Source organism: Arachis ipaensis, chromosome B9 (assembly GCF_059453495.1).
Source record: "Arachis ipaensis isolate K30076 ecotype BB chromosome B9, ASM5945349v1, whole genome shotgun sequence".
NCBI lineage: Eukaryota > Viridiplantae > Streptophyta > Magnoliopsida > Fabales > Fabaceae > Arachis > Arachis ipaensis.
The window spans coordinates 30849923-30877877 of NC_142444.1; the positions used below are offsets into that span (position 1 = coordinate 30849923).

Sequence of the window (27955 nt, forward strand, 5' to 3'; positions counted from 1 at the left end):
CATTTCGGTTCCCAATAGAGGCCGGCGTACCAAATCCGTGCCCTTCGTGTTGATGCGCATGAGGTTGGCAACTCTGTGACGCGCTGACCTATGGGCTGGATAGCTGCAGACTAGCAGGTGTATATGTCAATTCGGGGTATGGGACAACACACTGTGTATAGATATTTATTCATAAACAAGTATGGCACAATCTTTGGACAAACCGGTTGATCGGTACGATGAGAAGGGAACCGAATAGATAAAGGTATCTAGTGTATTATCCATTTTGGCTTTGTCCCATCTCCCAACGAATGCCTTTTGGCGGTGTACTGATGTAGGAAATAAACCATTACGCCCATAGCAAAATTTGCACGCAGTCTCATGCCTGTTCGATATAATTTTTAAAATAATGGGTGGAGGGGGTGGGGAAGGCATGGTCAGATTTAGCGCCGTAATGGAAGCCTGTCGGTAGTTTTGGATAGAGTTGACCGCAATCATCCTAGAATAGTGATTGCAAAAGGAAATTTTACAGTATATATAGTGTCACTCAGAACTTACACTTTTGGATACGGAACAGACCATAAAACAAGGCCGCATACGAACGTACCTTACCGGTGAAAGATTTGTCGCGAGTGTGACGATTACAACGTATACCCGTGACTCCACCCACAACACCCGAGTAACGTTATCATAGACGCATCCGTAAACGGAGTACACATCCGTCGGATTTTCCAAGGGTCTTTGCAATTAAATAAACCCACCAATCCTTCTAAGCCACCACTATTCGAAACACACGAAGAAAAAAAAAAGGAAAAACAATGGGCGACGGAGAAGCACGCTCGAGCTCCGACGGTGACACATGCAACAGATTAGACAAGTTTCATTTACGACTATTAGAATACAACAAAATGAAGTACGTTGCATATGCATGGTAGACGAATATTCGCATTAACAACCACGTACGGGGTACATGCAGGGACGTATGTGAAGAGGTCCACAACGCAGATACAGTTGAGCACTCGCAGCCCCCACAAGCTTCTGAGGTAAATCTTCTTCTCAGGTGTACTTCACACAATCTTTCAACAAATAACTGCTCGATTTCGGACATTTTTATTTTTATAATATGTAGCTCCCCGGTGGACCCAAAGCTGACTTCGGAACCTCAGACGAAGCTCGACAGCCGGATGATGTTAATGCGGTCAAGGGTGATCAGAGCCAGTCGGAAGAGGACTGGTCGTTTCCGAAGATCGGTCTCATCGTCAAGGACTTGATGAGGGGCCTCGTGGAAAAGGTTCATGTTAGGATTTACTCCTTGGCCATGTATGTAACGTGTCTTGTTGGTGTCCCTTATCATAAACCGGTTTAGCTTACACTCTAACAGAGGGACCTCGAGAAGGAGACCGACTACTCAGCTGCTGCAATCCCCGAGAAAACCATCGTGTTGTTGGATTCCGATGGAGAGACGGATGAACAGTCAACCCCGCAGTCCATGAAAGTTGCGTCTGGCATCTCTAGTGGAACGCCAGTTGCCCCAGATCCGGCTGAGAATAGTAGTCAACCCCTGACAGGAACCGACAGCATCATGCAAAAGTTGTTCCGAACACCACCATCGGCAACTAGGGACGCCAAACGGCCTCGTTCCGGTGAGGGAACCGATAGATCTGTGCGATCCGGCTCCAGCAGGGAAAAGTCTACCATTTCAACGAGCAAGAAGGTAAATAATCGGTTACTTAGTTTAATGCAAAATGCGATTACCGACTGACTTTTGACAAACATGTGTCGTAGATGAGGTTCAAGATCACCCCTGCCATGGATTTCAACAACCGACAGTTGGCCCTATTCGCGTACGTGTTCGACGGGAACCTTGATCCATGGTAAAACTCGAGCATGTGTTTGTTTAAACCAGCTTATCGCGGTTATTTTTCTGCCTAAACTCTTTCCTCCTACTGTAGCGAGGAACTTGTTCGTATTGGAGTCAAGTCCGCGAACAGGGTTGATTTACACTCCTTACTACCGGGAAATGACGTTGACGACAAGGTATGGCACATGTCTACGCTTGTTTTGACAACGAAAAAACACGTATAACGTACCGCGATACTTCATCGGGTTTTTTTTTTTTTTGCTCTTCGTTACCAGATCATACATATGGTTGCCATGACAATGATCGGTGCTGAGATCCTTGCCACGTCCCCCTCGTACTAGTGCCTTCCGCCGTGTGTCTCGGTAACTTAAATCTATCCGTTGTTGGTACTCGAGATGAATCATTGCACCGTTAACGCTCGTTGACAGTCGTCCGCGCTCTGATACTTATAGAACACGACTTATTTTATTCGTCAACCTTGTCTTTGTAGGATGATATTCTGAACGGGGAGACGACGGAGCTAATGCTCAATCGTTACATGGAGAAATGGATGAGGCCATCCTGATTCCTTGAACTGGTCTGTTGACGGAGTATCATTTGTTAATCGAAATGTAAACAACGAACAAGTGTCTTAAGTGGATTAACTATACGTTTTTATTTCGTGCAGATTTATGTCCCCATGCAGGACGCCTTGGGGCATTGGTTTCTGATGCTCGTGTCTTTCAAAGACCAGGCAATTTACAACCTCGATTCATCGCCGAACCAGTTCGAGACGCCTCATCGGGAAGACTGGATCTGGAAAACGCTTACCAGACAATTTTGATTTTCGTCTTTACCTTAATTTGGCATACCATGCAACCATTTTGAATGTAGTCTTTAATTTAATTTGGCATAGCATGGAACACGACGTGCATAATACACTTCTGACCTATGTTTCGCGATTCCTGCAGGCAAGGGTCTTATACAACGTGACGCAGGCAGTTTACGAGAAGCACTTAATGAACTTACCAAGCAACTTTGGAGATTTCCAGATAAAGAGCCCCGTAGGGATACCAAATTGTGGGCAGAGGTACGTTATCACAAAGTGAAACATGCATGTATGAGAGTGAAGCATTTTTTTTTTGGTCCGGAATACATACTGACGGTTACTCGCTATTCGTTCAACCAACATTCAGCATGAACTCCGGGATATGGGTCATTGGGTGGCTCAACATGGGGGAAAAATTCAACCCGATCATGGACGGGATTGTAAGTATGCTCAAATAAAAACGTAGATTACGGATATTATATCATAGGGACACATTAAATCCGATCGTTTGCCGTTTTGCAGTTACGGGAGAACGAGATCAGGGCGACAACTGCGGTGAACCTGACCAGCACACCATTCAACAAACTTAGGGACCGTGTGTTGAGCAAGGCAGAGTTATGGCGGACGAAATCAAAGAAGAACACCTAAGTCGACCGCCTGGTACTGCGTAGGATACATGGTTCAGCCAGCTATGACGCCAATGTCCCCATGGCCAAGTTAGTATTAGGTTGCTTCCTTCTCTAGTTTTTTATTTGGGTTCACTGCGAGCATGCGTGTCGATTCAAGTTCATCATACTCGCAGATTAAGACTTTGTGTGTTTACGGCCTTTCCTTTCATGTTTCGTATTTCGTGCATGGACGCCTGTTGAAGTTTCCAAGACTAATCTTCCTTAATTATATATATACATATGAATGAATGCGATGACGATTAGTTAAAATATAATTTAATTAGATTTTATTTTAACCCTCCTAACCATCAAGTAAATATGCACCAGCACGTAACGACAAATCTAATAAATGCCCTCAATTAATAATGTTATTTCTGTTTACAACACAAGGGCATAGAAGGTTTTCTTTTTTTTATTTTTTTTAGAAGAAACGATAATGGATTTCACCAACCAAAAGATGCGTCGCTTAATTCCGATGGAACTAGATTCCAAAGGGCGATCCTCAACCATAAATATACTAGCATGCCTATTCTCAACACCACTGGATAACACCGTCTTAAGCATATACGCTGCCAGTCCCTCGTCCAATGTGAAGTTACAATGGAGCGCTTGTCTACCGCCTTCGAACTACCCCGCGACATTTGGTTAGCCATAGCCATTAAAGTCACGAGGAACTCCATTGCGGACCTGTACAAGTTCTGTATGACGTGTTGCGTTGCACGCGATGTAGGCGACGAGGATACTGTGCTTAGGATGGTTGCCATACCACCCCCGCATGAAATGAATTGGTTGTGGATACGGGACCCTGTAGGGCGAAGATTTTTCGAGAGGTGCATTGGAATTGGTCACCCGGAGCTTCTGTTTCGGGAAGCGCTGCGGGAACTCTACATACGACATAACCACGCCATCGGATGGGAAATGCTGCAGAATGCAGCAAGCAATGGGGTGGACGCTGCCAAGTACGCACTTTCAATGGAGTTGCTCATCCGAATGGACGACAGCGAGGCCAAAAAAGAAGGTTTGGAACTATTTCGCACGCTCGAAGCGGGTGACTTACTCCCCGCATGTTACTCGAGTTGCTTCGTGGTCCTCACAATTTCTTGGCCGGATGAAGTCCATATGCCGAAAAAGGGAGAAGAACATACGGTCTATGACTCGACCAGATGCATGACCCGAGGCCATATGGGTCTTCTCTATGACTACTGCCGGAGGGCGGCAGAGCGGGGCTCCGTCCACGGTGTCGGAGGCGCCGACCATATTCGGTGCATTCGCTGTCGCGCCGACTACGAGGTGGAATGATACGTAGACATTCCTAGGGTTTAGGATTGTCATGCATATTAGGTTTAGTACTGACGTATGATATTTCGGCTTATTATTGACGCATAATATTAGGTTTAGTATTGACATATTGTTTAATGAATGGTTTGTTTTCATATATCCATGATGTAAGAATTTGATGGATTTATATTATCTACCCAATTACTCGTTTATAAATCCCAACGAATAACCGGCAAACTGTTCTTCGGTTAAACCGATACTTATTGTGGGATATATTGACCGGGTACTACAAAAAATATACAGAAAAAAAAAGAAATTGGGAATCACCGAGCGACGAAATGGACAAAACGAAAGTCATAAAGTTAATGACCGGAAAGTTTAAAAAAAAAATATCAACAAAAAGAACTTTGAATACAAGGGACGTGTTTGCTAAGGAAGCCGTGTGCGAGGCGACGGGAATGAATCGGCAGGCTCCCTAATCGATGTGAGTGTGGCTGAGTTGGTGTAGAGGCACGGTACACAACCTATGGGATTCAATCACAAACGGCACCGGGTGACTATAAAGACGGACAGTCGGACACCGTAAACAACAGCCTTTGCGATAACTTCTTGGAGCCTTTGTGTTGTCCACTGCTTACACATAACGGCACATTCATCAATCGTCTCATGCATTCAATACAAGGAAAGGAGATGTATCATCCGACAGGCCCCGCCAACCTTCCCCACGATGTTTGGACCTTAATTGCTGGGAGGACCGCAGCACAGTCCGTCAGGGACTTGTGCAGTCTCAGGATGTCGTGCACCGCTGCACGCAACGCAGGGGAGGAGGATATCGTTTACCAATTCGCCTCGATTCCAATTTGGGACCAACGGTGGTGGAGTATGAGTCCCATGCGCCAGGCGGGAAGAAACTTCTTAGCGCGATGCATGCAGAGCGGGAACCTGGAAGTTCTGTTTCGGTCTGCTGTGTCTGACCTTTTCCTCGGCGGGAGTCGTCTTGCGGGGATGGAAACGATGCAAGTTGGCGCAGCCCAGGACCATTCGGCAGCACAGTACACGGTGTCGATGATGCTGATGCTACGCGATGACTTCGAGTCAAAAAACAAGGGCTTACAAACATTTCATGTGCTTGAGGCGGCCGGTGCCTTAACAATATGCAAATTGGTGTTCCACGACGTTATCCAGGGGACGTGGACACACATGCGTCGCCTGCCAATGGTAAACGCAGAGAATTTAGTCTGTTCATCGCATGCATGTCCAAGCCGTGGAAACATGGGTGCTATTTACCGCAGTCAACGCTATGGTAGAGGGTGGGACTTAAACGACGGTGATGGAGGTGCTGCTCATATTCCGTGCGTGCATTGTCGGGCAGATTATGAGTTGATCCTGTTTGTCCACCTCTTTGACTAATAGGATAGGATTGTGTTCTCAATATTTTTTTCGTCATCCTATCTAATATATGTATTATGTAGTATGTAATGATTTTTGCCACTGGATGACTCGTTTTGCAATCATTTTATTTATGTGTTTTCTGTTTCGTATAAAAAATGTTATTTATGGAAAATACAATTTTTCCCCGTTATTGACCTCCCAATCGGTGACTCCCCATTGCCTAGCCAAGTAATCATTTTTTTTATAAACTCACCGCCAGTCCCGTCTGCCACGTTATTCATAGCAGTCCATAGCCCTTCAGCCCGTCGTGTCTAGTCTAACGTCACATTACCAAGATTTGCATTTATTGCAAATTCTGCGCAACCGATGTAGCACACGTTTCCCCATGGTTTTTCTTCCTTTAACGATAAAACCACCAGGGGCATTATTATCTTCACTTTTCAAGGAATAGCAGACGTACATTTATTAACCACATTAAAATGTATTAATTTGTTTATTCGTAACTTAAATTTTGATTTTGATTAATGTATATCAATGCACAAGTCCGTCACAAAAAATCATTGCTTGAAGGGCTTTCGTCGTCTAGCAGACCTCCCCGTCTTCATCCAGAAAAATGTCACAGGAATCCCTCAACGACCTCGCCATTAGTCCCGCCGACCTCGAGGAACCTCCGACCGAAGATCTGATCGACACTCTCCAACGGAGGATGAGGTTTTTGAGTGACAGTCTTCAAAGTACACAAGACGAAGCAAGGACGGCGAGGATGGAGGCAATCACCGCGAAAGTCAGGGCGAGTATAAGGAAGCATGAACTGGACGAATGCCGCCGGTTGGAAAAGAAGTTGCACACGGAGGTGGAACAGCATCAAACCACCATTCGCGAACTCGAAGACAACGCAAACGCGTTGAAGGCGGAAGAACACGCGAAAGGTGACGTCGTTAGGGTTATCAAAGCGGCAGGAGAGCCGTCGCGACCGATGGTAGGTTAAAGCTTGCTCTTCTGTTCTTTCCATTATTTCTGACTCTCTTCTCCGCATTTTGTTCTATCTCTTACGCTATTTCTTGATATGCCCATATCTGCAGCGTCTACCATTACCCAGTGGTCTCCTCCCCAAGGGTAGCAACCATATCTACATCACGGTCGCCGACGGGTCAGACCGTACTTACAAGATTGCATGCAGCCCCAAATGGTTGAAAGAGATCACTCTCGGGAGGGGATGGCAAAGGTTTTATCATGACTACAAGCTACAACCCTTTAACATTCTGCTGTTCAAGCACAAGGGCAGAGACGACTTCAGCGTTCGCATATTTAAGGCACCGGGTGTGGAGAGGACGTATGCTGCGTCTGGTGATGACTCCGGCGACCTCACACCCCCCCAGGTGCCAACGAACCGTCCACGCGCTCCTCAAAAGCCTCGCCGTCGAACGGGGTGCATCAATGTTCCCAGGAGCGCAGCTGTAGCTGAGGTGGAGCAGACATTTCAGTTCGAGCACGCTTACTTCATTATGCACATCACAGAAAGGCTGTTGCGCGTCCACTTCCTGGTAATGGCTTTCCCTCTCCACTATATATACACCTTTTACGTTGGCAGTATTTGGGGTCCACATTATCTATTTTGTTCCCCTGCTGTTCCCTCTATTGAAAGTAATGTGGCGGCCTAGGTGGTCTACAGTAAGTGTTGTTGTTTTCCTGGTTCTTATTTTGTTGGCCTCTGTGCCGTCGTAAGTGGTCCACGTCTTCTGTGTTGTGCTGTTGCTTAATTGTTAATGGTTGGCTATCTGGTGGAGCCGTGGTTGACTTGAAATTAATTACACAAATTTGTTGGTAATGCCTCGTATGCTGTTTTTCAATATCCAATGTTTTGTGAAACAAGCACCCAATTGCATGCTAACTGTTCATAATGCCATCATCAATAGTTGCCTTTTCATTTTCTTGGCTTCATGCACGTTGCATTCATGTTACACATGCCTTTAACTTTAAGTACATCTCCTTCTCGTTTTTTGGTTTGCCCAGCCAAATGTGCCACACTTTGGAGATGATGTCAGTGATGATGTCATGGTCACTCTGAGAGCGGGGGAGATTTCTGTCCGGGCGGACTACGCCAGATACAGGGGCAATAGAAGCCGCAATTGTGGCACCATCGGCGGAGGGTGGGCTGATTTCTTGCGCAAGTGCAACGTAACTGTGGAGAAGCTGGCCGTCTTTGAGATCTCCAGGACCAACCCGGACGTGGAGCTGTTGGTCCAATTTGTTGATTTTGAACGAATCCAACTGGGTTGATGAACTAGCTGACCATGTTATTTTGGATTGCCTTTTCTAATTTGGCAACAACTATTTTTGTGCTCTGATTGTTGATGTGTTGCAACTGCTAGACTTAAATCTTTTTGTACATGATACAATCTTATGACCGGTGTAACTAAGAACTTTTCAAAATATCAGTGTTCCTTAGATTACTTTACAATTCCAATTCACACAGCACCATGGATGCTCTCTACACTAATTTGCAATTTCAATTCATACAGCACCATGGATGCTCTAGAATAATTTCCAATTTAAATATAGAGCGTTACAAAATAAAGTCATATAGCAGCCTGGATATGGTCAAATTGGAAGTATAACAGTCGAAAACAGTTTTCTATAGCTACCCATTGTTTGTCCAAACATAGAACATCACGCATGATCTTCTAAGAAACTAAAACACCTGCTGCATCACCAAAGCTTTGCCTAATTTGAAGACCCACGTTCCCACTGGATTGAGCTGTGAGCGCACTAAAAATAATGAATGGTTACCAAATTGTGCCCTGTGAATCATAACCCTTGTCCAAGGCAACGTCCGATGCATCGTCCCATGCCAACTACAACGATACATTCAGTTAGCCATGAACTACGAATCGATGAACGGTCAATACATTAATTGAAAAGGACGACTAAACAAATTTGTTGACAAAGTCTTACCTCATCCTCCTCAGACGAGTCCTCCCTTGTGCCAGTTTCACCTTCGCCCTCACCACCAAAGTATGATGCACCCTCTTGTGTGTTCATTCTGCTGTTGGGATTTAAGTGGCAGGAAACTCGATTATGCCCTGTCTGGCGACAAAGACCGCTCCTCTTCACCCCCTTTACCGTTTCCTTTCTTTGCCTCTTTCGACACCGCACCAACTCGTGCAATGAAAAGGACCATACTAGACCATTTATCTAGTTTTAACAACACTTTTAATAGCCCAACACTTGAGCCCAGCATTGGTTTCAGAAAAAATGTGCATCTCAGGGAAAAAAATTAGTCCAGAGGCCCATCACGATTGACCCAAGTTCAACCAACTGTGTTCTAACCTAACCCGCCCGACCCATAACACCATCGGCCTCTCCTTCGTCATCCTCTCGCCCACCATCCCCGCACCGCTTTGATCCTTTCTTGTTGGACGTCTCCGGCAAAGCCATGCATCTAGCCGAAACATCACTCATTGTTATCCGACAGTGATCGAATCCAGCTCCGGCGGGGACACTATGCAGATCTTCATCCTCCGAACCAACGAGTCACGACCGAGGCCGCACTTCGGAGAGCAGGCAGCTCTGCAGTGTGACTCCGCGGGAGAAAGCTTCCTGCAACTCCATTACTCCATTGACGGGTCAGTGACGGATACGTATCCATCGCAGCTTATCTTGTATGCGTCAAACGACGTCCACGACGCTTTTCCTTCCCTCCCAGCCCTCCTCTATCATGTCTGATTTAGCGTTAAACAGAATCACTAACAGCCATTAATTTAGTTCTTAAAACATGATAAACTAATTCTACATAAACCCAAATAATTTTTTATTGTAACAAAAATAACCAGTTACAAAGTCAAATTTGCAAATTAACCCCGCTGACACACCTAAATCACTAACCAATCATAGGAGGAGAGAGAAAGAGTAATCTCTACCATTGGATTGAAAAAACAGAGAGATCCAACGGCCAACCTCAAATGACGCACCGATCAGCCAAACATAAACATCATGTGCACTGGTGTGCCAAAGAATTTCGGCACACCGAATCCGCTCCCTTGTTACTTCCATTATTTCTGAAGTTCTTGACTTCCTGATAATGTTGCTAGCTCTATAAAAAGAAAAGAAAATAATGCATAAAACTTGTGGATACAAATTGAATTTGTACTGTTGAGCGGCATGCGCTAAAATTGATGGATTGACTCGTGAATTGGTCCCAACAAACATATACATGTCGGTTATCATTTCTCAATTCTGACACATAGCTAATGAGTAATGAGCTCTTCTGGATAACGGTGTTGAACGTGTGGCGCCAAGTGAAAGTTTGCATTTGAAATTTTAAAAGTTCTTAAATACGAAAAAAGAAAAATATTTTTTTATTGATTTTTATTTTATTTTAAACTAAATCTAGTAGTGTTTTAATATTGAGTCATCAAAACACATTTTTTTTTTGGTGTCGTAAACCCATTTTAAGTTGGAATTAATGTTGTTTTATTTAAAACTGTAATGCGTTAAAATTAAAGACGGTAGCGACATGAATAAATAAAAAAAATATAATTTTATGATTTTTTATTTAAAATTTGTTTGGATTAAGAATTTTTTGTTTTATTATTTTTGTTTTGGGTTATATTATTTTAAAATTGATATTGAACTATTATAATAAAAACATAAAAGATAAAAAAACTAATAAAATAAAAATATTTTTTTACAGTTGATTTTAAAAAATTAAAAAATATTTAAAGTTAAGATTATTTAATTTGAATTAAAAATATGATTTAATTTAAAAAAAGTAACATATTTTTAGTTAATTTTTATAATACACAAAATTAAATTTGTTTGATTGTTTTAAATATTAAAAATTTATATTTGAATTTAGAATAATAAAATTACCCCTTTTGAGGATAAATTTTAAAATATATATTTAAAGATTAGTTAAAAAGACAAAGAAACCCGAGTTAATAGTCAAAATCGTCCTTGAAAGATATCCTGATCTCCATTTTGGTCCTCGAAAGATAAAGTTAATCAAAATCGTCCCCGAAAAATACACGACTTGGTCACGTTAGTCCTTCCGTCAGTTGGATGATGATGTATCACGTTAAGTGCCACATGACACATGATGACGTGGTGAGTTAATGCCACGTGTCACAAGATGATTGGTTAACGTGTCACTTAACATGTAAAAAAGTTATTTATAATCAAAATAGTCCTTGAAAGTTCAGACATAAGTCATTTTCATCCTTAAAAATTTTAAAAAGGGAAAAACTACCATTTGTACCCATGAACTTTACGAACGCTGACAAAAGTACCCATGGAAGTAGAAAAGTGACTTTGTACCCATGAAAGGCTGGATCCGTCTGTCGATAGTACCCGAACGTCATTAAAACGTTAGCTCCGTTAAGTTAAAAGCCAACGTGGAACGTTAACTGCTTACCTGGCTTTGAATCAGCAGTCTAACGTGTCCAAGCATAAATATACCGTTATAACATCACCCATTCCCCTAATTTATCTTCAACTGTTTCCCCAATTTCAATTTCAAAACCCTAGAATGTCTAGGAGAAGCAGAGGTAACCAATGTTCTTCGAATGGAAGCATCAGCGAAGAAGGGACTTCGTCTTCCAAGAGGGGTGAAGAGAAGACTTTGTCTGGAAAATGCTTTTGTGGACAGGGTGTGGTGTTGCTACAATATGGAACCTTAACAAATCCTGGGAGATGGTTCATAAGGTGTCCTCTATGGAAGGTAAGTCTTTTTGTTTTTGTACTTCTGATCAGATTAACTTATTGTGAATGATTCCTTATTCCTCCCTTTCACACTACAGACGATGGATTGCAAGTATTTTGTATGGGTGGATGAGATTGACGGAGGATGGGAGAGACTGGCAAGAGCCCTTGTTAGAAAAAATCAAGATAGCTCCTGTAGTAACCATGAGGTCAATCTCACTGGGCAAAGAAGAGAGATTGAAGAGAATAGTGTGAAGATCTTGTTAAAGATAGGGAAGCTCCAGGGTGAAATTAGAACTATTAGGTCATGGATTATAACTATTTTTTTGAGTTTACTGATTTGTGTAGGGCTGAATCTACTCCAATTAATCAATATGTAACTGTGCTTATGGTGTATGTTGTCCTAGGATCTTTTTCTGCAGCTTTTTGGTTTCAATGATGATGAATTTAGAAGCTGGTTGGTCTCGATGATGATGAACTTCGAAACTCTGTTACTATCTTCACTTGTTGTGGAAAAAGTCAAGTTGTGTTATGACATTAATGTCCATGATTGTTAATGTATTTGATATCTGTTAGATTGGAGTTAACTCAATTTTGACAAAAAAAAATATAAATATCGTGATTTGTCTTAATCTAGCCAGAAACATGGTATTGTAAAATACATAGCAAAGTTGTAACCTGGAAATGGAACTAAATATTCATTCCATAAGCTATAATAAACCTTGAAGTAATTTACTCATATGCAGTTATCAACAAAAGCCTCAAAATGAGGGTATGAGTTTGATGTAGCAGTAGGAAATCAAATGTACCTAATAGAACCTTTACAAACCATGAACATGAAAGCATCAAGTTGTGTTGTTTAATTACTAGGCATAAGTTACAAAAAAAACCATAATATAAGAGTTCATAGAGCTCTCATTACAGTAAGTACTTCATCAAAAAACAAATTCACACAAAAAATCATATTTGTTGGGTGTGGAGTTGCTGCTGCCACTAGAAACCCGTTGTTGTTGCCACTTGAAGATGCTCCTGTTGGTGGACGGAACCCAGGTACTGGCCATCTGCCTGGTGTTTGAATTGTGGATGGTGGAGTTGGCGTGAATTGCATAAATCGTGTAGTGGTACCTCGGCTTGCACCATGCATTGTTTGTCTGGTAACTCTTGGAGGCGGTTGGTTAGTTGGTGATGTAGGCCTAACAACAGAAGGTTGTGGTGTGGTAGGCGTTATAGGAGTAGGTTGTGGTGGGACAGGTCTGAGGGGAGAAGGTTGTGACGGTGGTGGCCTCTTAATATTTCTCCTCTTAATTGGTCTCTTGGACATGGTTGGCTTTATGATAGGTCTAGGTGGCACATATGCAGTAGAGGAATTAGAAGGTGGAGGTCTTACTGCCATAGGTTCTTCAGAAGGATTCACACAGTTCAGATCATCAACATTCACCTATAAATGTTGATAATTGCATTAGCTCAAATTTTTAATGCAAGATAAATTTATCTTCATGCCAATAAGTAGAAGAAGAGAGTGGATATAAATAACTTACACTGGGTGAATCTGAAGCTGATGCTTCAGCATCTGCTGCCTCCAAAGTCTCTTTCCAATACATCTCTTGCTCTTTGGCAGCATCCTCATCAAGATCATCAACACCCATACCTTCAGATCTCACTGCTGCACCCTGATGCCGACGACCACTACCTGATGCAGCTCCTCCACTAGCCATAGCTTCTTTCTTCTTGTCACATCCTCTGCTGTTATGACCAGTCTGAGAAAACAGTAGCAATAATTGCAATTTTAATTTCTTTACAATACAACCAATATGCAGAAGTAAACAAATGAGATATGGAATATAAGATTATACCTTCAGACAATATGTACATTTAATGGGGCCATATCTCCTCTTTGCTCTATGGGGATCAGGATTCTCTCTAGGACCATCTCTACGAGCGTCTCTCTTTTTAGTAGGTCTCCCAATAGGCTTCCTATACACTGGAGGCAACAATGGATAGTGGTTTCCCTTCTCCCAGTACTCCTGGCTTGGGACAGGTTGAACTGTCCACTGATATGCTAGGTTGTATGCTCCCATAGTAAGCCAGTTGTGAGCAAAGTCCTCGGCCCTGCGATTTTGGTATGCAATGGCAGCACAGACATGCCTACATGGAAGTCCAGTAAGCTGCCATAACCTGCATGAACAGGTCCTTCTCCCCAAGTCTACACTCACCTTCACAGGTAGCCTTTGAACCTCATAGACATTCCCATCTTCATCACCGGATGGGAAGGGCCTCCAATAGTTGCTCTCTTTTTTCTCCCTTTCCAAACGGCTTTGTTGCACAGGGGTTATTCTACCATGATATCCGACAAGTGCCTTCTTGTTTCTTGCCAAAATCCTCATTACATAACCTCTCACTTCCTCTAACATGGTAATAATCGGCTTTCCTCGGATCCTTTTAATTTTGCCGTTGAAGGTCTCGCAATTGTTATTTGTATAGAAGTCAACCTTAGGGTACTCACTGAAGTGAGATCTTGACCACTGTTGCGGGAGAATTTTGTTAAGATACTCCCAAGCGTGCTGGTTTATTCTCTTGACCCTCCCTATTGCAAGTTCAAACTCTTGTAGTGTAGTAGCCTTTGAGCATGCCCACATTGCAGCCTTCATTTCTAACTCTGGCCATTGTTTTCTAAAATTCTGATAGATATGCATGGCACAGAATCTGTGATGTGCACCTGGCATGATATCCTTCACTGCTGGAATTAGCCCCTGACCATACAATGGATGAATGACTAAGACAGCTGAATATAAATCAATAAACTCCTTCACAAGGTGAGGTTTAGACTAAAATTTGATACTGAACTAAATGCAATCAATTGAATCAACTAAACTAAATTCAGAACAATTAACATAGACCAATCAACACAGTTTCGATTAAGAACCAAGTTTCCTGAAATCAGACCAATCAAAATATATACAAATCACACAGAGACTATTAAATGCCTTCAATTCAACCAACTTAATTGAAAGCAGATCAATTAAAAAATATACAAATCAGACAAAGACTACTAAATGCCATCTGTTGAATATACTTAACTGAAATCAGATCAATTAAAATATATACAAATCACACAAAGACTATTAAATGCCTTCAATTCAACCAACTTAAAATATATACAAACCAGATAAAGAGTACTGAGTTTAGCGAATTACAACAACCAATTAACCTGACTAAGCTTTATTCAATTAGTTAGTTAAAACAGTTTCGAATAAATACAATATATTTACCTTTTGCATGTCCGACATCAGGTTAAAGCCATTTGCTGCATGGTCACCGACATCATCCTGTAGGAGGTCCAAGAACCATTTCCAACTGTCCTTGTTTTCTGACTCAACAATTGCATATGCTATTGGGAAGATATGATTATTTGCATCAGCTCCAATAGCAGTAAGTAACTGGCCTCCATAGTATCCTCTTAGAAATGTGCCATCTAGTCCTATAAAAGGTCGACATCCCTCAACGAATCCTCTCTTGCATGCATTCAGACAAACATAAATTCTCTTAAATAAGAAACTCTCCAACCCAGGCATAGGAGATGTATGTATCCTTACTGTACTACCTGGATTTGTTTTCAGTATCTCATTGGAGTAGTCACGAAGCCTAAGATATTGTGCAACGTCGGAACCCTCAATCCTTTCTCTTGCTGTTGCCATTGACCTATAAATTTTTCTTTCGTTTACAAGCACATCAAACTCAGTTCTGAAGTAGTTCTCAGCATCCTTGACTGTCATATCAGGTTGATTCCTTATTTTCTCTTCCAACTTATCAATTACCCATTTTCCATTGGCAGATTTACAATGCAAGTTCCGTGGGCAAGTATGCTCATTGACAAAGGTTTTGACTTGATAACTCACCGGACATGACCTCTTGGCACAGTAAATTTGCCACGGGCAGTTTTCATCATAGAAGATAGCTTTACATCTTGTTGAATCAATCCTTGGGAAAAAATACTTCTTCCAAGGTTAATATTGAACTTTCTTACAGCTTTCTTGAACTGTTGCAGAGTCTCGAACTCCATTTCAAGCTCCAGCCTCACCTCATTAACAGGTGCATCGGCATTGCCCTGTGGAAATGACCTTCCCTGGTCATCCTCATCACTTCCAATGCTGTGGAGGCCCTCTGACTCATAGCAATGAACACCAGGTTCATCATCTGAATATTCTCCCCCATCCACCGGAATAAATACTGATGGAGGTTTATTCGGATCTGCATTAGGGATAAATGTTTATCCAGTTGGAAGGGGTCTCTTAGTAGATCTCCTTATCTGTTTTCTCCTACTACCTCCAGTACCCTCCTCTGTGTTGTTATTCTGTGTTTCTGGAGCATTTACTGTGGCAGATGGATTGGTAGAAGGGGTGTTGGGTGGGGGGGGTTGGATTTGGTTCAGGCATGGCTTGGGAGGAGGGTTGATTCTGCGGTAAAGGAACATATTGGGTGAGAAATTCGTCTTGTGGATCATCAGAGGTAGAGGGTGGCTCTGTGTATGTTGGTGACTTTGGCTGGGCATTGTTGTCAAGCGGAATAGATGGTGCTGGAACTGTGTTTGGTGTAGCAAATTCTTCAGATACATTAACTGTGTTTGGTGCAGCTGGAACTGATGGATTTGGGCTGGCATCTGGTTGGGCCTTTTCTGCACCATGGGTCTCCTCTGTAATTTGGGCTTCAGTATGTACCCCTTCCAGGTGAAGAATTCTTCTAGGACCTGTTGCCTTCTTTGGAGTTGGAGTCCTCCTGACACAAACTTTTCTCCTCCTCCTTGATGGAGTTACATTAACCTGATCAGGTGCTTCTACACCAGCTTCTTCATTCGTATCTACAACATCTTCTTGGCTAATTGGGTGCTCTGTGTATAATTCAATCTTATGTCCATTCTCCACATCAGCTTCATACATCTTAACGACATCCATATCAAGTCGCAGAAGCCTCAAACCACCCTCAATTTCTATTCCAGGCTGTCGCCAGTAGAAATCGGAAATGATTGGATACCTAATGTCTTTCAGTAGGTCACTAATGAAGAAGCCATTCAGAGTATCCACGTAACTCTCTCCGCCTCAGTAATTTCACCTTCTGCATAACACAACTTGCCATCCGATCCCCTTTCAAGTCTACCTCTGTGGTGTATTATTAATGTGATATGCGTCGTGGTAGCCATTTCTGTCAATAAAAAAAGAATGAACAGTTCATATCAATACACCTACTATTTCAACAAGGACATTCAACTAGCGCATAACTAAAGTTTAATCACAATCATCATCAAAAAGTTCAGTATACAGTTGCACTTTATTTGAGACAAGCAATAAGAGAAGCTAAACTGTAATAGATAGTATGAATACAAAATACTACTGTTTGAATAATAGTATAAATCTTGTAATAGCTATATCACTCAACTAGATGTACCCAACTACATGTTCTACTGATTCCACAAATAAACAAAATCACAAAAGGCACTATAGCTATTATATTGATAAGGTACATTTGTGGACTCATCCAATACACTGATAAAGAGGAAAAAGAAAATTTAATAAACCACTAAACAAGTGAGTGGCCTTCCAGTCCTTTTTGTCTGAAAACTGAATTTAAAAATCATTGCTTCTTTGTTTCATGATGATATTACATCCACCTTATTTAACATAGCTAGTTAAGCTACTGCTGAAATCACCTAATAGGATAATGTTGCAGAACGAATACCAACAAAAAATGCAAACATGACAAGTTCTTATAGAGTGAAATTTGAACAAACCTGCCAAGAGTTCCATATGGCCAGTTCCCGTAGCTCGATAAGCAACAAGATCGCCTAGTAATCGTGCCATTATTTGAAATTTTAGCTAAACTCATTCATCATCCCAATACATCCATTAATCCTTTCCATTATTTATTACATGAAAAATGGGGTTTCAATTATTGATTTATAGAATAATGATTTGAGATATATATGTTATGATGTTTGGTGAGGAATATGTAATAGGCTATGCTTGCTGCCAACCCGTGTAAAATAGTGAATGTTTTCAGAAAAATGTCCCCTGAAAACTATAATTATCTTATGGTGGTGGTGGTATTGTTTTCAACTGTATAAGATATGAAAAATTTACCAAATTATATTTTGTTAGGTAGGTATCTCTTCATTGAGTGACAACAACATATAGATAATTTGGTGTAAAACAAGGACATTCAACTAGCGCATAACCAAAGTTTAATCACAATCATCATCACAAAGTTCAGAAAATTGCATATTTGTGAATTAAAATGCCTAATGAAAACAAAACTTAAGCCCTATGCTGATCAGATATAAGGTTTAGATAAAAAACTTCATTCAGGCGATATATCGAGCATGTGGTGTGCAGCAAATTCAGACAGCGTGTTTAGTTCTATGTTGGCGTCAAACAACCCAGAAAATTCAGCCACAGCAAACAAGTGAACAATAAAACACAGAAATCATGTAACTTAACCTACCCAGATCACTAAAACAGAATGAAAAAGCAATAAAATTAAAGAGAAGAAAGACAGGGAAGTAGGGAAAGGGAATTGAACTGCGCTGATGAGAGGGAAGGACGAAGAAATTGGGCGACGTGGAGGAGCGGCGGTCACATAGGCACAAAAGTTCCCCGCCCTTGGTTCCTCGCCGGGCTGGAAGATGCGAAGCAGGGGCTGTTCGCGCTGAGACAGAGTGACTACGCGCAAAGGAGGGAAGAAATAGGGAAAAGGAGAAGAAAATGGAAGAAGGATTGGGTGATGCTGGTCGCCAGTGGTGTTTTGGGCGGACGGAGGTGATTGGGCGGCTTGGTTGGTGGCGTCGCTTCAGTACGTGGTTCACGTCTCTCTCTCTGCTAGGGCATGCATAAGGGTGGTGAGGAAGAAGATGGAATGGTGCGAAGTGACTCTAACGTTTCTCTCTCTCTCTCTTCTATATCCACCTGGAAGGTTCTTAAAAAAATTCAAATTAAAATTCAAAAGCCAGGTAAGCAGTTAACGTTCCACGTTGGCTTTTAACTTAACGGAGCTAACGTTTTAATGACGTTCGGGTACTATCGACAGACGGATCCAGCTTTTCATGGGTACAAAGTCACTTTTCTTCTTCCATGGGTACTTTTGTCAGCGTTCGTAAAGTTCATGGGTACAAATGGTAGTTTTTCCTTTTAAAAAGTAATCAAATTAGTCCTTATATAATTTTTTTTATTTTTTCTTGATAATATTAAATTTGAAATATTTTTTGATACTACTAATTTTAATAGAAATGTAATTGACAAACAAAAAATTAGTAATTGTATATTTTCTTCTTAAGAAAATTTTCAATAAAATTATCTCTCCTTTAATTCTTCTCAAAATCTCTCTTATTCTTTTCTATTCTAAAATATTTTTCTTACATTATTACATTTTGCTGGAATATATATATATATATATATATATATATATATATATATATATACTCAAAATTGAAATGTATGTATTTGTTAACCTAAACAAAGTTATATGCTCAAAATCAAAATTTATGTATTAAAAGAAAAATTATATAATCTATCTCAAACATATGAAACACACAAAAATGTATTATGATCTTTACATGTAGTACGCTTAAGAAGCAATTCGTTTAGTATATAATAATAATAATAATAATAATAATAATAATAATAATAATAATAATAATAATAATAATAATAATAATAATTAAGCAACAAATTTTCAATATTTTGTGAAGTTTGAAATTGAAGTAACATTTGTGGAGCTTCTTGAATTTTGACTTTTAATATCACTACCATTACATCCTATATGTAAGTAATACCGTAATGGAAAAAAAGATGTAGTAGAAAAAAATAGTGGTATAACTTTGTTTAGGTTAACATACATAAATTTTGATTTTGAGCATATAATTTTGTTTAGGTTAACAAATACATATATTTCAATTTTGAGTATATATATATATTCCAGCAAAATGTGATAATGTAAGAAAAAGGTTTTAGAATAGAAAAGAATAAGAGAGATTTTGAGAAGAATTAAAAGAGAGAGATAATTTTATTGAAAAAATTTTTAAGAAGAAAAGATACAATTACTAATTTTTTGTTTGTCAATTACATGTCTATTAAAATTAGTAGTATTAAAAAATATTTCAAATTTAATATTATCAAGAAAAAATAAAAAAATATATATACGGACTAATTTGATTAATTTTTAAAATTTTAGGGATGAAAATGACTTACGTTTAAACTTTCAAGGACTATTTTGATTATAAATAACTTTTTTACATGTCAAGTGAGATCAACCATCTTGTGACACGTGGCATTAACCCACCATATCATCATGTGTCACGTGGCACTTAACGTGACACGTCATCATCCAACTGACAGAAGGATTAATGTGACCAAGTCGTGTATCTTTCGGAGACGATTTCGATTAATTTTATCTTTTGAGGACTATTTTGACTATTAACTCAAAAAAACCTTTTAATATTAATGTGTTTAAAAGACATTTAAAATATTCTATTTAGGATATATGTTAAAAAGACCAAAATGCTCTTCTAGGATAAGTGTTATTTAATGGAATTAGGATGTTCAAAATTAAATTTTGATTTTAAATAACTAAAATATAATTTTAATAAGGATGTTAAAATAAGTCAAAACGAATCACTAAAAGATAAAACAGATTAAGATTTGATGCTTGCCAAACTAAAAAAATCAGCAAACCAGCCACCAGGGATGGATCCAAAAATATTATCATGGGGTTAATAATATATATAATATTAAAAAATTATGCAAAAATGTATATAATGTAAAATGTATTACAAAAATATATCGATAGAGAATATATTTTAAAATACAAAAAATATATATGTATTTTTTATTAACGAAGTGGTCGATTTTTCGTATCATAAAATTCATCAATAATAGAATCTGTGTCAAAATTTTCAGCAATTTTTTTAAATATAATTAAAAGACAATTAGTAATAAATTCATCTTTCATTTTGTTTTTGAGTTATTCTTCACAATATTCATAGCTAAAAAAAATCTCTCAATTATAGTAGTTAAAACATAGAGAATTAATACCAAATGAATAAAGAAGGACGCTCACAAGAAGAAAAAAAAATCCACTTTATGAAATTTGAAAAATTTTATTTAATTTAAAAATATTAGTAATAATATATTTTCAGATTTTTTTAATATTGTTACTTATTTTTTAGATATTAGAAATCATTAATATTTAAGTTAGATTAGATTTTTATTTATATTAAATTAAATACTAAATAAATTTTTTAAAAAATTAAATCATACTTAATAACTTATTACTATTAATTTTTTTTTAAAAAGTTGGAAGCCGAGCCTCCACTCGTCCTATGTCCGTCTCTGCCAGCCACATGGTCAAACGTGTAAGATTTTATTTAGATTGAATGAAATAAACTAGTTGTCAGATCAAAATTTTTTTTAATAAATACTAATAATATATACACACAAATAAAATTATGATTTACAAACACGTGTTTTTCTTTTTTTTTTGTTTTATTTTTTTCGATTATTTGTTTCATTTATTTTATTTTTTATTTTTAGTTTTTTTAGCACTTCCACATATATGTGGTCTTGTTTCTTAAATAAATATTTTTTTATCATAAAACTATGTTTCTATTTTTGTGATATATTGTATTGTAAATATTGTTATTGTTTTAAAGTTGTTAGTTGTTGAAAATTAATTTAAATCAATATTTTTTATTATTTGTAGTAATTTGAGAATAGATATTATGCTAAACAATTTTATTGACGTTGAAAATTTGGAAGATTATGAAAAAGTTGTGTTTGAATAATGATTGAATTTTTATTTCTTATAATTTTTATTAGATTAATTTTAATTATATTTTGCCGTAAAAAGAGAGTTAAGTAAATTAGTTTGTTGGCTCGCCATAAAATGAAACAAACTAACATTTTAAGTTCATTTTATTTTGACGGAGTTGAATCAACCTGTTTTATCTTTAAGTAAACATTAAAAAAAAAGAAATTACTTATACATAGTAAATCGAATAAAATTACATCAATGTCCTAAACTGAATTGAGTTATATGCATATATCGTTTACAACTCTATATAAATCAAATATAATTGATTCGATTTATCATATATACGCTATACTAGTAGTAAATCAAATCAAGTTGATTCGATTTATATGTAAATATGGCAAATCGAATCAATTAGATTCGATTTACATTGAGTTGTAAGGAGACATGCATCAACCCAATTCAATTTAGGACATTACTATAATTTTGAGCTGAGTATATTTTATATATGTGAATTATTCTTAAATTCAATTTTAAAATTAGTTTAATTATAAAAAGATAAAAATATACCATTTTAGGGTTAGAGTTTAATTATTTTAAAGACTACACATTTATATTTGAATTTAAAAAGATAAATTATCTCTTTTAAAAATTAATTTTAAAATTAAAAAATATTCATTTAAATATTAATAAAAAGGCAAAATATTCTTTTATATATATTAATGTTGTTTAAATGCATTAAAAAAATTAGAAATTTAAATTTAATATAAAAAATTAAAATATCCTATTTAAGATTAATCTTGAAAAAGACAAAATACATTTTAGGATTAATGTCATTTAATGAATTTAAAATATTAAAATTTAAGTTTGATTTTAAAGAACTAAAATACACTTGTAGGTAATTTTTAAATAAAAAATAGCAGCCATATAATTAAGTTTGTTTTATTGAATTAGAAAGAAAAAATTGGATTTGATTTTAATAAATTGAAATATAATATTTAATATTAAATTTAAACAATAAAAAATATTTTAAAAGTAAGTTTATTTAAATAAATTAGAAAATATAATTTTAAATTTTATATTATAAAGACTATAATATTGTATTTTGGATCAATTTTAAAATGACCAATGTAAGATCCGGTTAATTAACGGCTAATTAACCCATAAATGAGAATTTATTCTAGAAAGCCAAAAATGTTATTTTTATGGCTTAATATGATAGAGGAAATTGAGACGAGAATTTCGGTACCAATTTTATAGAAATCGGACCAAGATTGGACCGAACGGGCCAAACCGGACCCAAAGTGGGCCCTTGGCCCAACTAAACTAAACCAAAACCCTAGTTTTCAGCACTCTCTCTCCTCACAACACACTCAAACACGCTGAAATTGAAGAGAGGGGAGGAAGAACACTCTCTCAAGTTCTTTCTCTCACTTGATCTTCAAACCACCATAACTTTTGATCTAGAGCTCCGATTGCCGCTCCGTTTGCGGCCACGCGTTCACCGCGGAGAGCTCTACAAAACCCATACAATTAATCTTGAGGTAAGCCACGTTTTATTGTTCGAAATTCCAGCCCTTGATTTCGAGTTTCATGAGCAAAAATGTTGAGATTTTGGGTTCCTTGATATTATAGGACCCAACTCTCTTGAAGGAGAAGGTTAATCTTGTCTCCTTGGACCTTGGGTGTGGTAAGATTCTCAACCCTAGTATAATTTGTTGTTCTATGATGTTTGGGTATTGAGATGTTGTGTATGGGTATGATGATTGTGGCTTAGGTTGTGTATATGTGAATATTGGAGCTTGATTGGTGATTTTGGAAAGCTTGGAAGAGGGTTTTGTGTGATAAAATCTGTTCTTGGAGGTGTTGATACCTTGAGAGCTTGTGGACAAGTGGTTTGGAAGTGCTCCGGTTGAGCTTGGGGAATCGGCTAAGGTATGGTTTTAGTTTCCCGTATCTAATATGTAATGTGGTAGGAAATACTTAGGCTAGAGGCCCTAAGATAGGCATTGAATTGTTGGTGTTGTTGAATGGTTGAAATATATGATGTGTTCATATATGTGATTATGAATATTGATGCCTTGATTGTGTGAAATATGAGAAATGCATGTTGTGATATATGCTTGATGGATGATTGAGGTTGAATTGATGGGTGGTACCATGTTGATGGTGAGTATGATGTTGATTATGTATAATGATGGTTAATTGGAAATGGTATTATTGGAAATTGGGATGAGGAAGGATGTATGACATGATATTGTGTTTGTCCTTTAGCCATTTGATTGAGAAGTGTTAAAATGGTTGGATGTGGTTTTGGAAACCTTGGTAAAGTGTCAATGTGTGAGTTGAGGATGGTTTGTTGTTGATTTTGGTACATTTTGAATGATTTCAAAGAGAAGGATTGAAATTGGCATGTTTGATTGATTTTGAAAAGAGTTGAAAGTGGCTTGTTTTGAAAATGGCACCTTGTGGTTTTGTATGAAAACATGGTTTTTGGGCATACTTTGACGGGACATAACTTGGACTACGGATCTCTGATTTGTGCCAAATCTGTTTAGAAATGAAATTGGATCCGGGATGTCCATGCCGTTCGAAGAACGAGTGAAAAACGATTTAAAATGAGGAAGTTATGTCCGTCGGAAGATTGGGGTTTGAATCTGTAAATTCTGCAGCTTTTAACTTAGAAAATTTTTAGCAGAATGACCCCTCGCGCGTAGGCGCACTTGGTGCGTACGCGCCATTCTTCGAGAAAGCGCCATCCACGCGTGCGCGTGGAGTGCGCATACGCGTGGACCTGTTTTCATCCCAAAGTTGATTTTTGAGTTTTAAAAGCCAAATTTCATACTTCTAAGCCTCCGATCTCACCACTTATGTCTTAAATCATTATGATATGCCTAGCATGAGAAAAAGGGCTAGTGAATGTGGTAACTTGCGAGTGAAGCAAGGGAAAAATGAATGATCATTGAGGATCAAAGATGATTATGTGAGATGCGGAGAATGGCGGTGGAAGTGCTTGTTGTGCCATGGGCCGAAGAGCCGTAATTGTTAATGAATTGGCTGGTTATGGATTTAACCGTGAGCCGGATGGCTAGATTATTGCCGTGTTACGGCGGAGCCATGTTTATGGCCAAGTATAAATGCATATATGATGTTGATTGAATTGTGAAGGTTTGCACTTCCACCATTGGAGATGAGGGTTTCCCTGGGTAGTAGCAATGGCTAGCCACCATGTGCTCCAGGTTGAGACTCGAAGCTCTTTTGACCCTATGTCGTAAGTGTGGCCGGGCACTGTGAAAGGCCCGGATGAGCTCGCCCTCATAAATATTCACCAGTGATGGTGATGGATAAATATTCACCAGTGAGGGTGATGGATATGGATCATGATTATGATCAAGTTTATGATGAGTATAACTCGAGTTGGGGATGCACGACAGAGGGACAGTCCAATGGCTAGCTACCAGGACTTGTCGGGTTGGCTCTATAACCGACAGATGATATCATCAGCCACTAGGGACAGGCATGCATCATAAGCATACTACATGAATTGTTTGAGATTGCCTATTTGACTGCATATTACTTGCTAATTGCCTAAATGCCTTATTTGTTCCTATTTGTAAATCTCTTGTCTGATATAACTGTGTTTGCTATATTATACTCCTGCTGGTTGTTGGGAGGTCTGAAGGAAGTAGAAAGGGAAGTATTAGTTAGACTGAAGGATCTTTAGTTAGTTGCCGCTTACGGTTTAGCTTGTTTATAAGCTTTGATATTTTCTGGAGGAAGTTCTAGGATTGCCTTCGGCTTTCCTCTATTATTATGTATTATATATGTGGAAGCTGTTACCGTACTGGGGACCTCTGGTTCTCACCCATGCGGATTTTGTGGTTTTCAGATGCAGGACGCGAGGCTTCTCGTTGAGGCATGCTGGGGACTTCGGGATTAGCGAAGATCCTTTGTTCTCGGGACTCTGTTTTGGTTTATATATCTTGTTTAGATACTTTTATCTCCATTAAATAATACAAACTGTGATGACTCCTCTTATAGGAGGTTTTGGAGAATAGGTTTCTGTATTTGTGTCCCTTTGGGTTTTCCTTAGGGTTTTCCTTATTTTATTATATGTATATATTGCTATGCTCAGACCGGTTATCTTCGCAGCCGGATTTTGAGTCTTGATATTCCTGTTTTTGACACTCTTTTGTATATATGATCTCGCGATAGCTTATCCCGGTTCGTCACGTTTATCGATCGGAGTGTTGCGCTTTCGAGTTACGGTTTTTTTGTTTACCCCCTTTTTCTATAAAGGCTCCTAGTTATAATCAATCATTCATACTACTATTCGTACTAGATTTTTGTTTTAGAGGTCGTAATACCTTGCCATCTCTGAATTATGACTTAAGCATAAGACTTTGTATGGTAGGGTGTTACAACCAAAATATTCTTTTAGAATTATTGGTGTTTAATAGAGTTAAAGTGTTAAAATTTAAATTTGAAACGAAAGAAATTTGATTTGTTGCTCCATTTTTGTTACCCTTTGTTGCGGCTATGTTGGTACTAGAGTATTACCGTATTAATTATAAATATTAACTCTCAACTAATATTTATATCTTTGCCTCATTATTTATTTTATTTTTCTTTCTTACTCTATTTTTTTTTATGTTTTGAAAATAATTTTTTTTTTATCATGATGTTGGATTATATACCGATTGAAAAAGAAAACTCAGAGCATCTCCAATTAGGACTGCACACAGATCGGATCAGATATAGTCTAAAATTTTATTCGATCTGCACTGCACTCATCGGATCAGATCGGATACGCATACTTGCGGATCGGATCGGATCGGATATCAGGTATATATATCCGCATAATTAAAAAAAAACTATTTTAAGATTTTGTTTGGCTGTTTTTACGAAAAAAAAATATCCAGAAAATTCATTTTTCACGTGTTTAAGCCTATTTACTTCTAAAATATTATCAATAAAAGTTCTATTGAATAACAAAAACAAAATAATAACACAAGATTTAAGTTTAATTATTCTAAGTTGAAGTACAACATAAAAAATTAAAAACAAGATATCATAAAATTCATAAAATAACACATTAAAATTCATATCACATTAGGGTTTACTTTCTTAAACTATGCTATTTATATGAGATGTGCGGATTTACGGATCGGATCTGCGGATATTACTGCCAAATTCGCAATCCGATCCTACCATAGTGCGGATCGGATAATATCCGCAAAATTCGGATCGGATGCAGATAATTACCGCGGATATTATCCGATCCATGTGCAACCCTATCTCCAATAGAGTGTTTTTAAAGTATCACTTTTAATACTTTTAAAAAGTAAATTGATTTAGAATTAAAATCTGCTTTGAAAATTTATGAAATGAAACCAATATCACCTTAGAAATATGGTATCACCTTGACAGAGAATCATTAAAATTTTGTCACTTATATAATTATGTTGATGAAATAATTAAAAATAATATATAAATTCTAATTGAACTAATATTAAGTATTAAAGGAACAAATTTCACTTTTAATTTTAAATCACTATTTATAACATATGGTCCCACAAATATTCTTATAGAACTCAAAATAAAATAAAATTAAAATTAGTATTGGAAATGTTCTCATAATTAATTATAAACATTCAACAATATATATAACTAATTACAAGTAATTAAGTAACAATATTTAAATAATGTTACATCAAAATATTTAAAATACTTTTAATTATCTAAAATATCATGTAAATAACCAACTTATTGAATTAAATTTAGATGATAGGATTTAATTAGTAACTTGATTTTAATTATCATATATATCTTCTTCATAATTCTCTTTTATTGGAAAGAGACTTGCTACACATATATATTTTTTTGGCATACAAGTTTATACAAGTTAGTTCAAATCCAACAAAAACAACTCTTAATTTAAAGAGCGTGTAAACACGCGCTTCCTCAACTTTGAATAGCGCGAAATGAGAAACGGTTCTTCTTCAACGTTTGTATTCCACGCATAGTTATCAGAACCGAACCGGTGATCAAACTGGTCAGGTCACTGGGTCACTGGGCTATTGGTTCAACCGGTGGGTCACTGGTTGAACCGATTGACCCCATCCTATGTAAATAAAAAACAAAACATAGTCAAAAATTTAAAATTAAAATTTAAAATACATATTTTCACTAACATTTTAAAAATATCTAGCCATTCTAAAACAATATGAAACAGGAACAATAAGTATTTTGTTATTACTCTATCATAAATATTTTTATTTTGTTTTTATATTAAAAAAACTATTATTTTCGAATTTTAATAAATTATTAATTAGTTTATATCTATTATAAAAAAATAAGTGAATTTATAATTATTGTTAAATAAAAATATAATTAATTTAAGAATGAATGAGTTTATAACTAAAATTAAAATAAATTAAATAGAAGTAAATTATTTACTGAAAGATATTTATATAT

General features: G+C 37.6%; 3 protein-coding genes across 3 annotated transcripts; 2 read left to right on the plus strand and 1 right to left on the minus strand.

The window, feature by feature from the left end:
• Positions 1-3916: 3916 nt before the first annotated feature.
• Positions 3917-4615, plus strand: LOC148544171 (uncharacterized). Its single transcript, XM_088498884.1, has one exon. The coding sequence runs from the start codon at positions 3917-3919 to the stop codon at positions 4613-4615; it is 699 nt and encodes a 232-aa protein (XP_088355010.1).
• Positions 4616-5284: 669 nt separating this feature from the next.
• LOC107615368 (uncharacterized) lies at positions 5285-6004 on the plus strand. The gene has a single exon (XM_016317435.1). The coding sequence runs from the start codon at positions 5285-5287 to the stop codon at positions 6002-6004; it is 720 nt and encodes a 239-aa protein (XP_016172921.1).
• Positions 6005-13158: 7154 nt separating this feature from the next.
• LOC110266807 (uncharacterized) lies at positions 13159-13764 on the minus strand. Its single transcript, XM_021111829.2, has 2 exons — positions 13540-13764; positions 13159-13443 (listed from the first exon to the last, which is right to left on the minus strand). The coding sequence occupies exons 1-2, from the start codon at positions 13762-13764 to the stop codon at positions 13159-13161; spliced, it is 510 nt and encodes a 169-aa protein (XP_020967488.2).
• Positions 13765-27955: the final 14191 nt, after the last annotated feature.

Coding starts and splice junctions, on each gene's coding strand:
- LOC148544171 (XM_088498884.1), top strand. CDS start 3,917: ATGGAGCGCTTGTCTACCGCCTTCGAACTACCCCGCGACATTTGGTTA.
- LOC110266807 (XM_021111829.2), bottom strand. CDS start 13,764: ATGGGAGCATACAACCTAGCATATCAGTGGACAGTTCAACCTGTCCCA. Junction 13,444..13,539: donor AATGTACATATTGTCTGAAG/GTATAATCTTAT, acceptor CTGTTTTCTCAG/ACTGGTCATAACAGCAGAGG.
- LOC107615368 (XM_016317435.1), top strand. CDS start 5,285: ATGTATCATCCGACAGGCCCCGCCAACCTTCCCCACGATGTTTGGACC.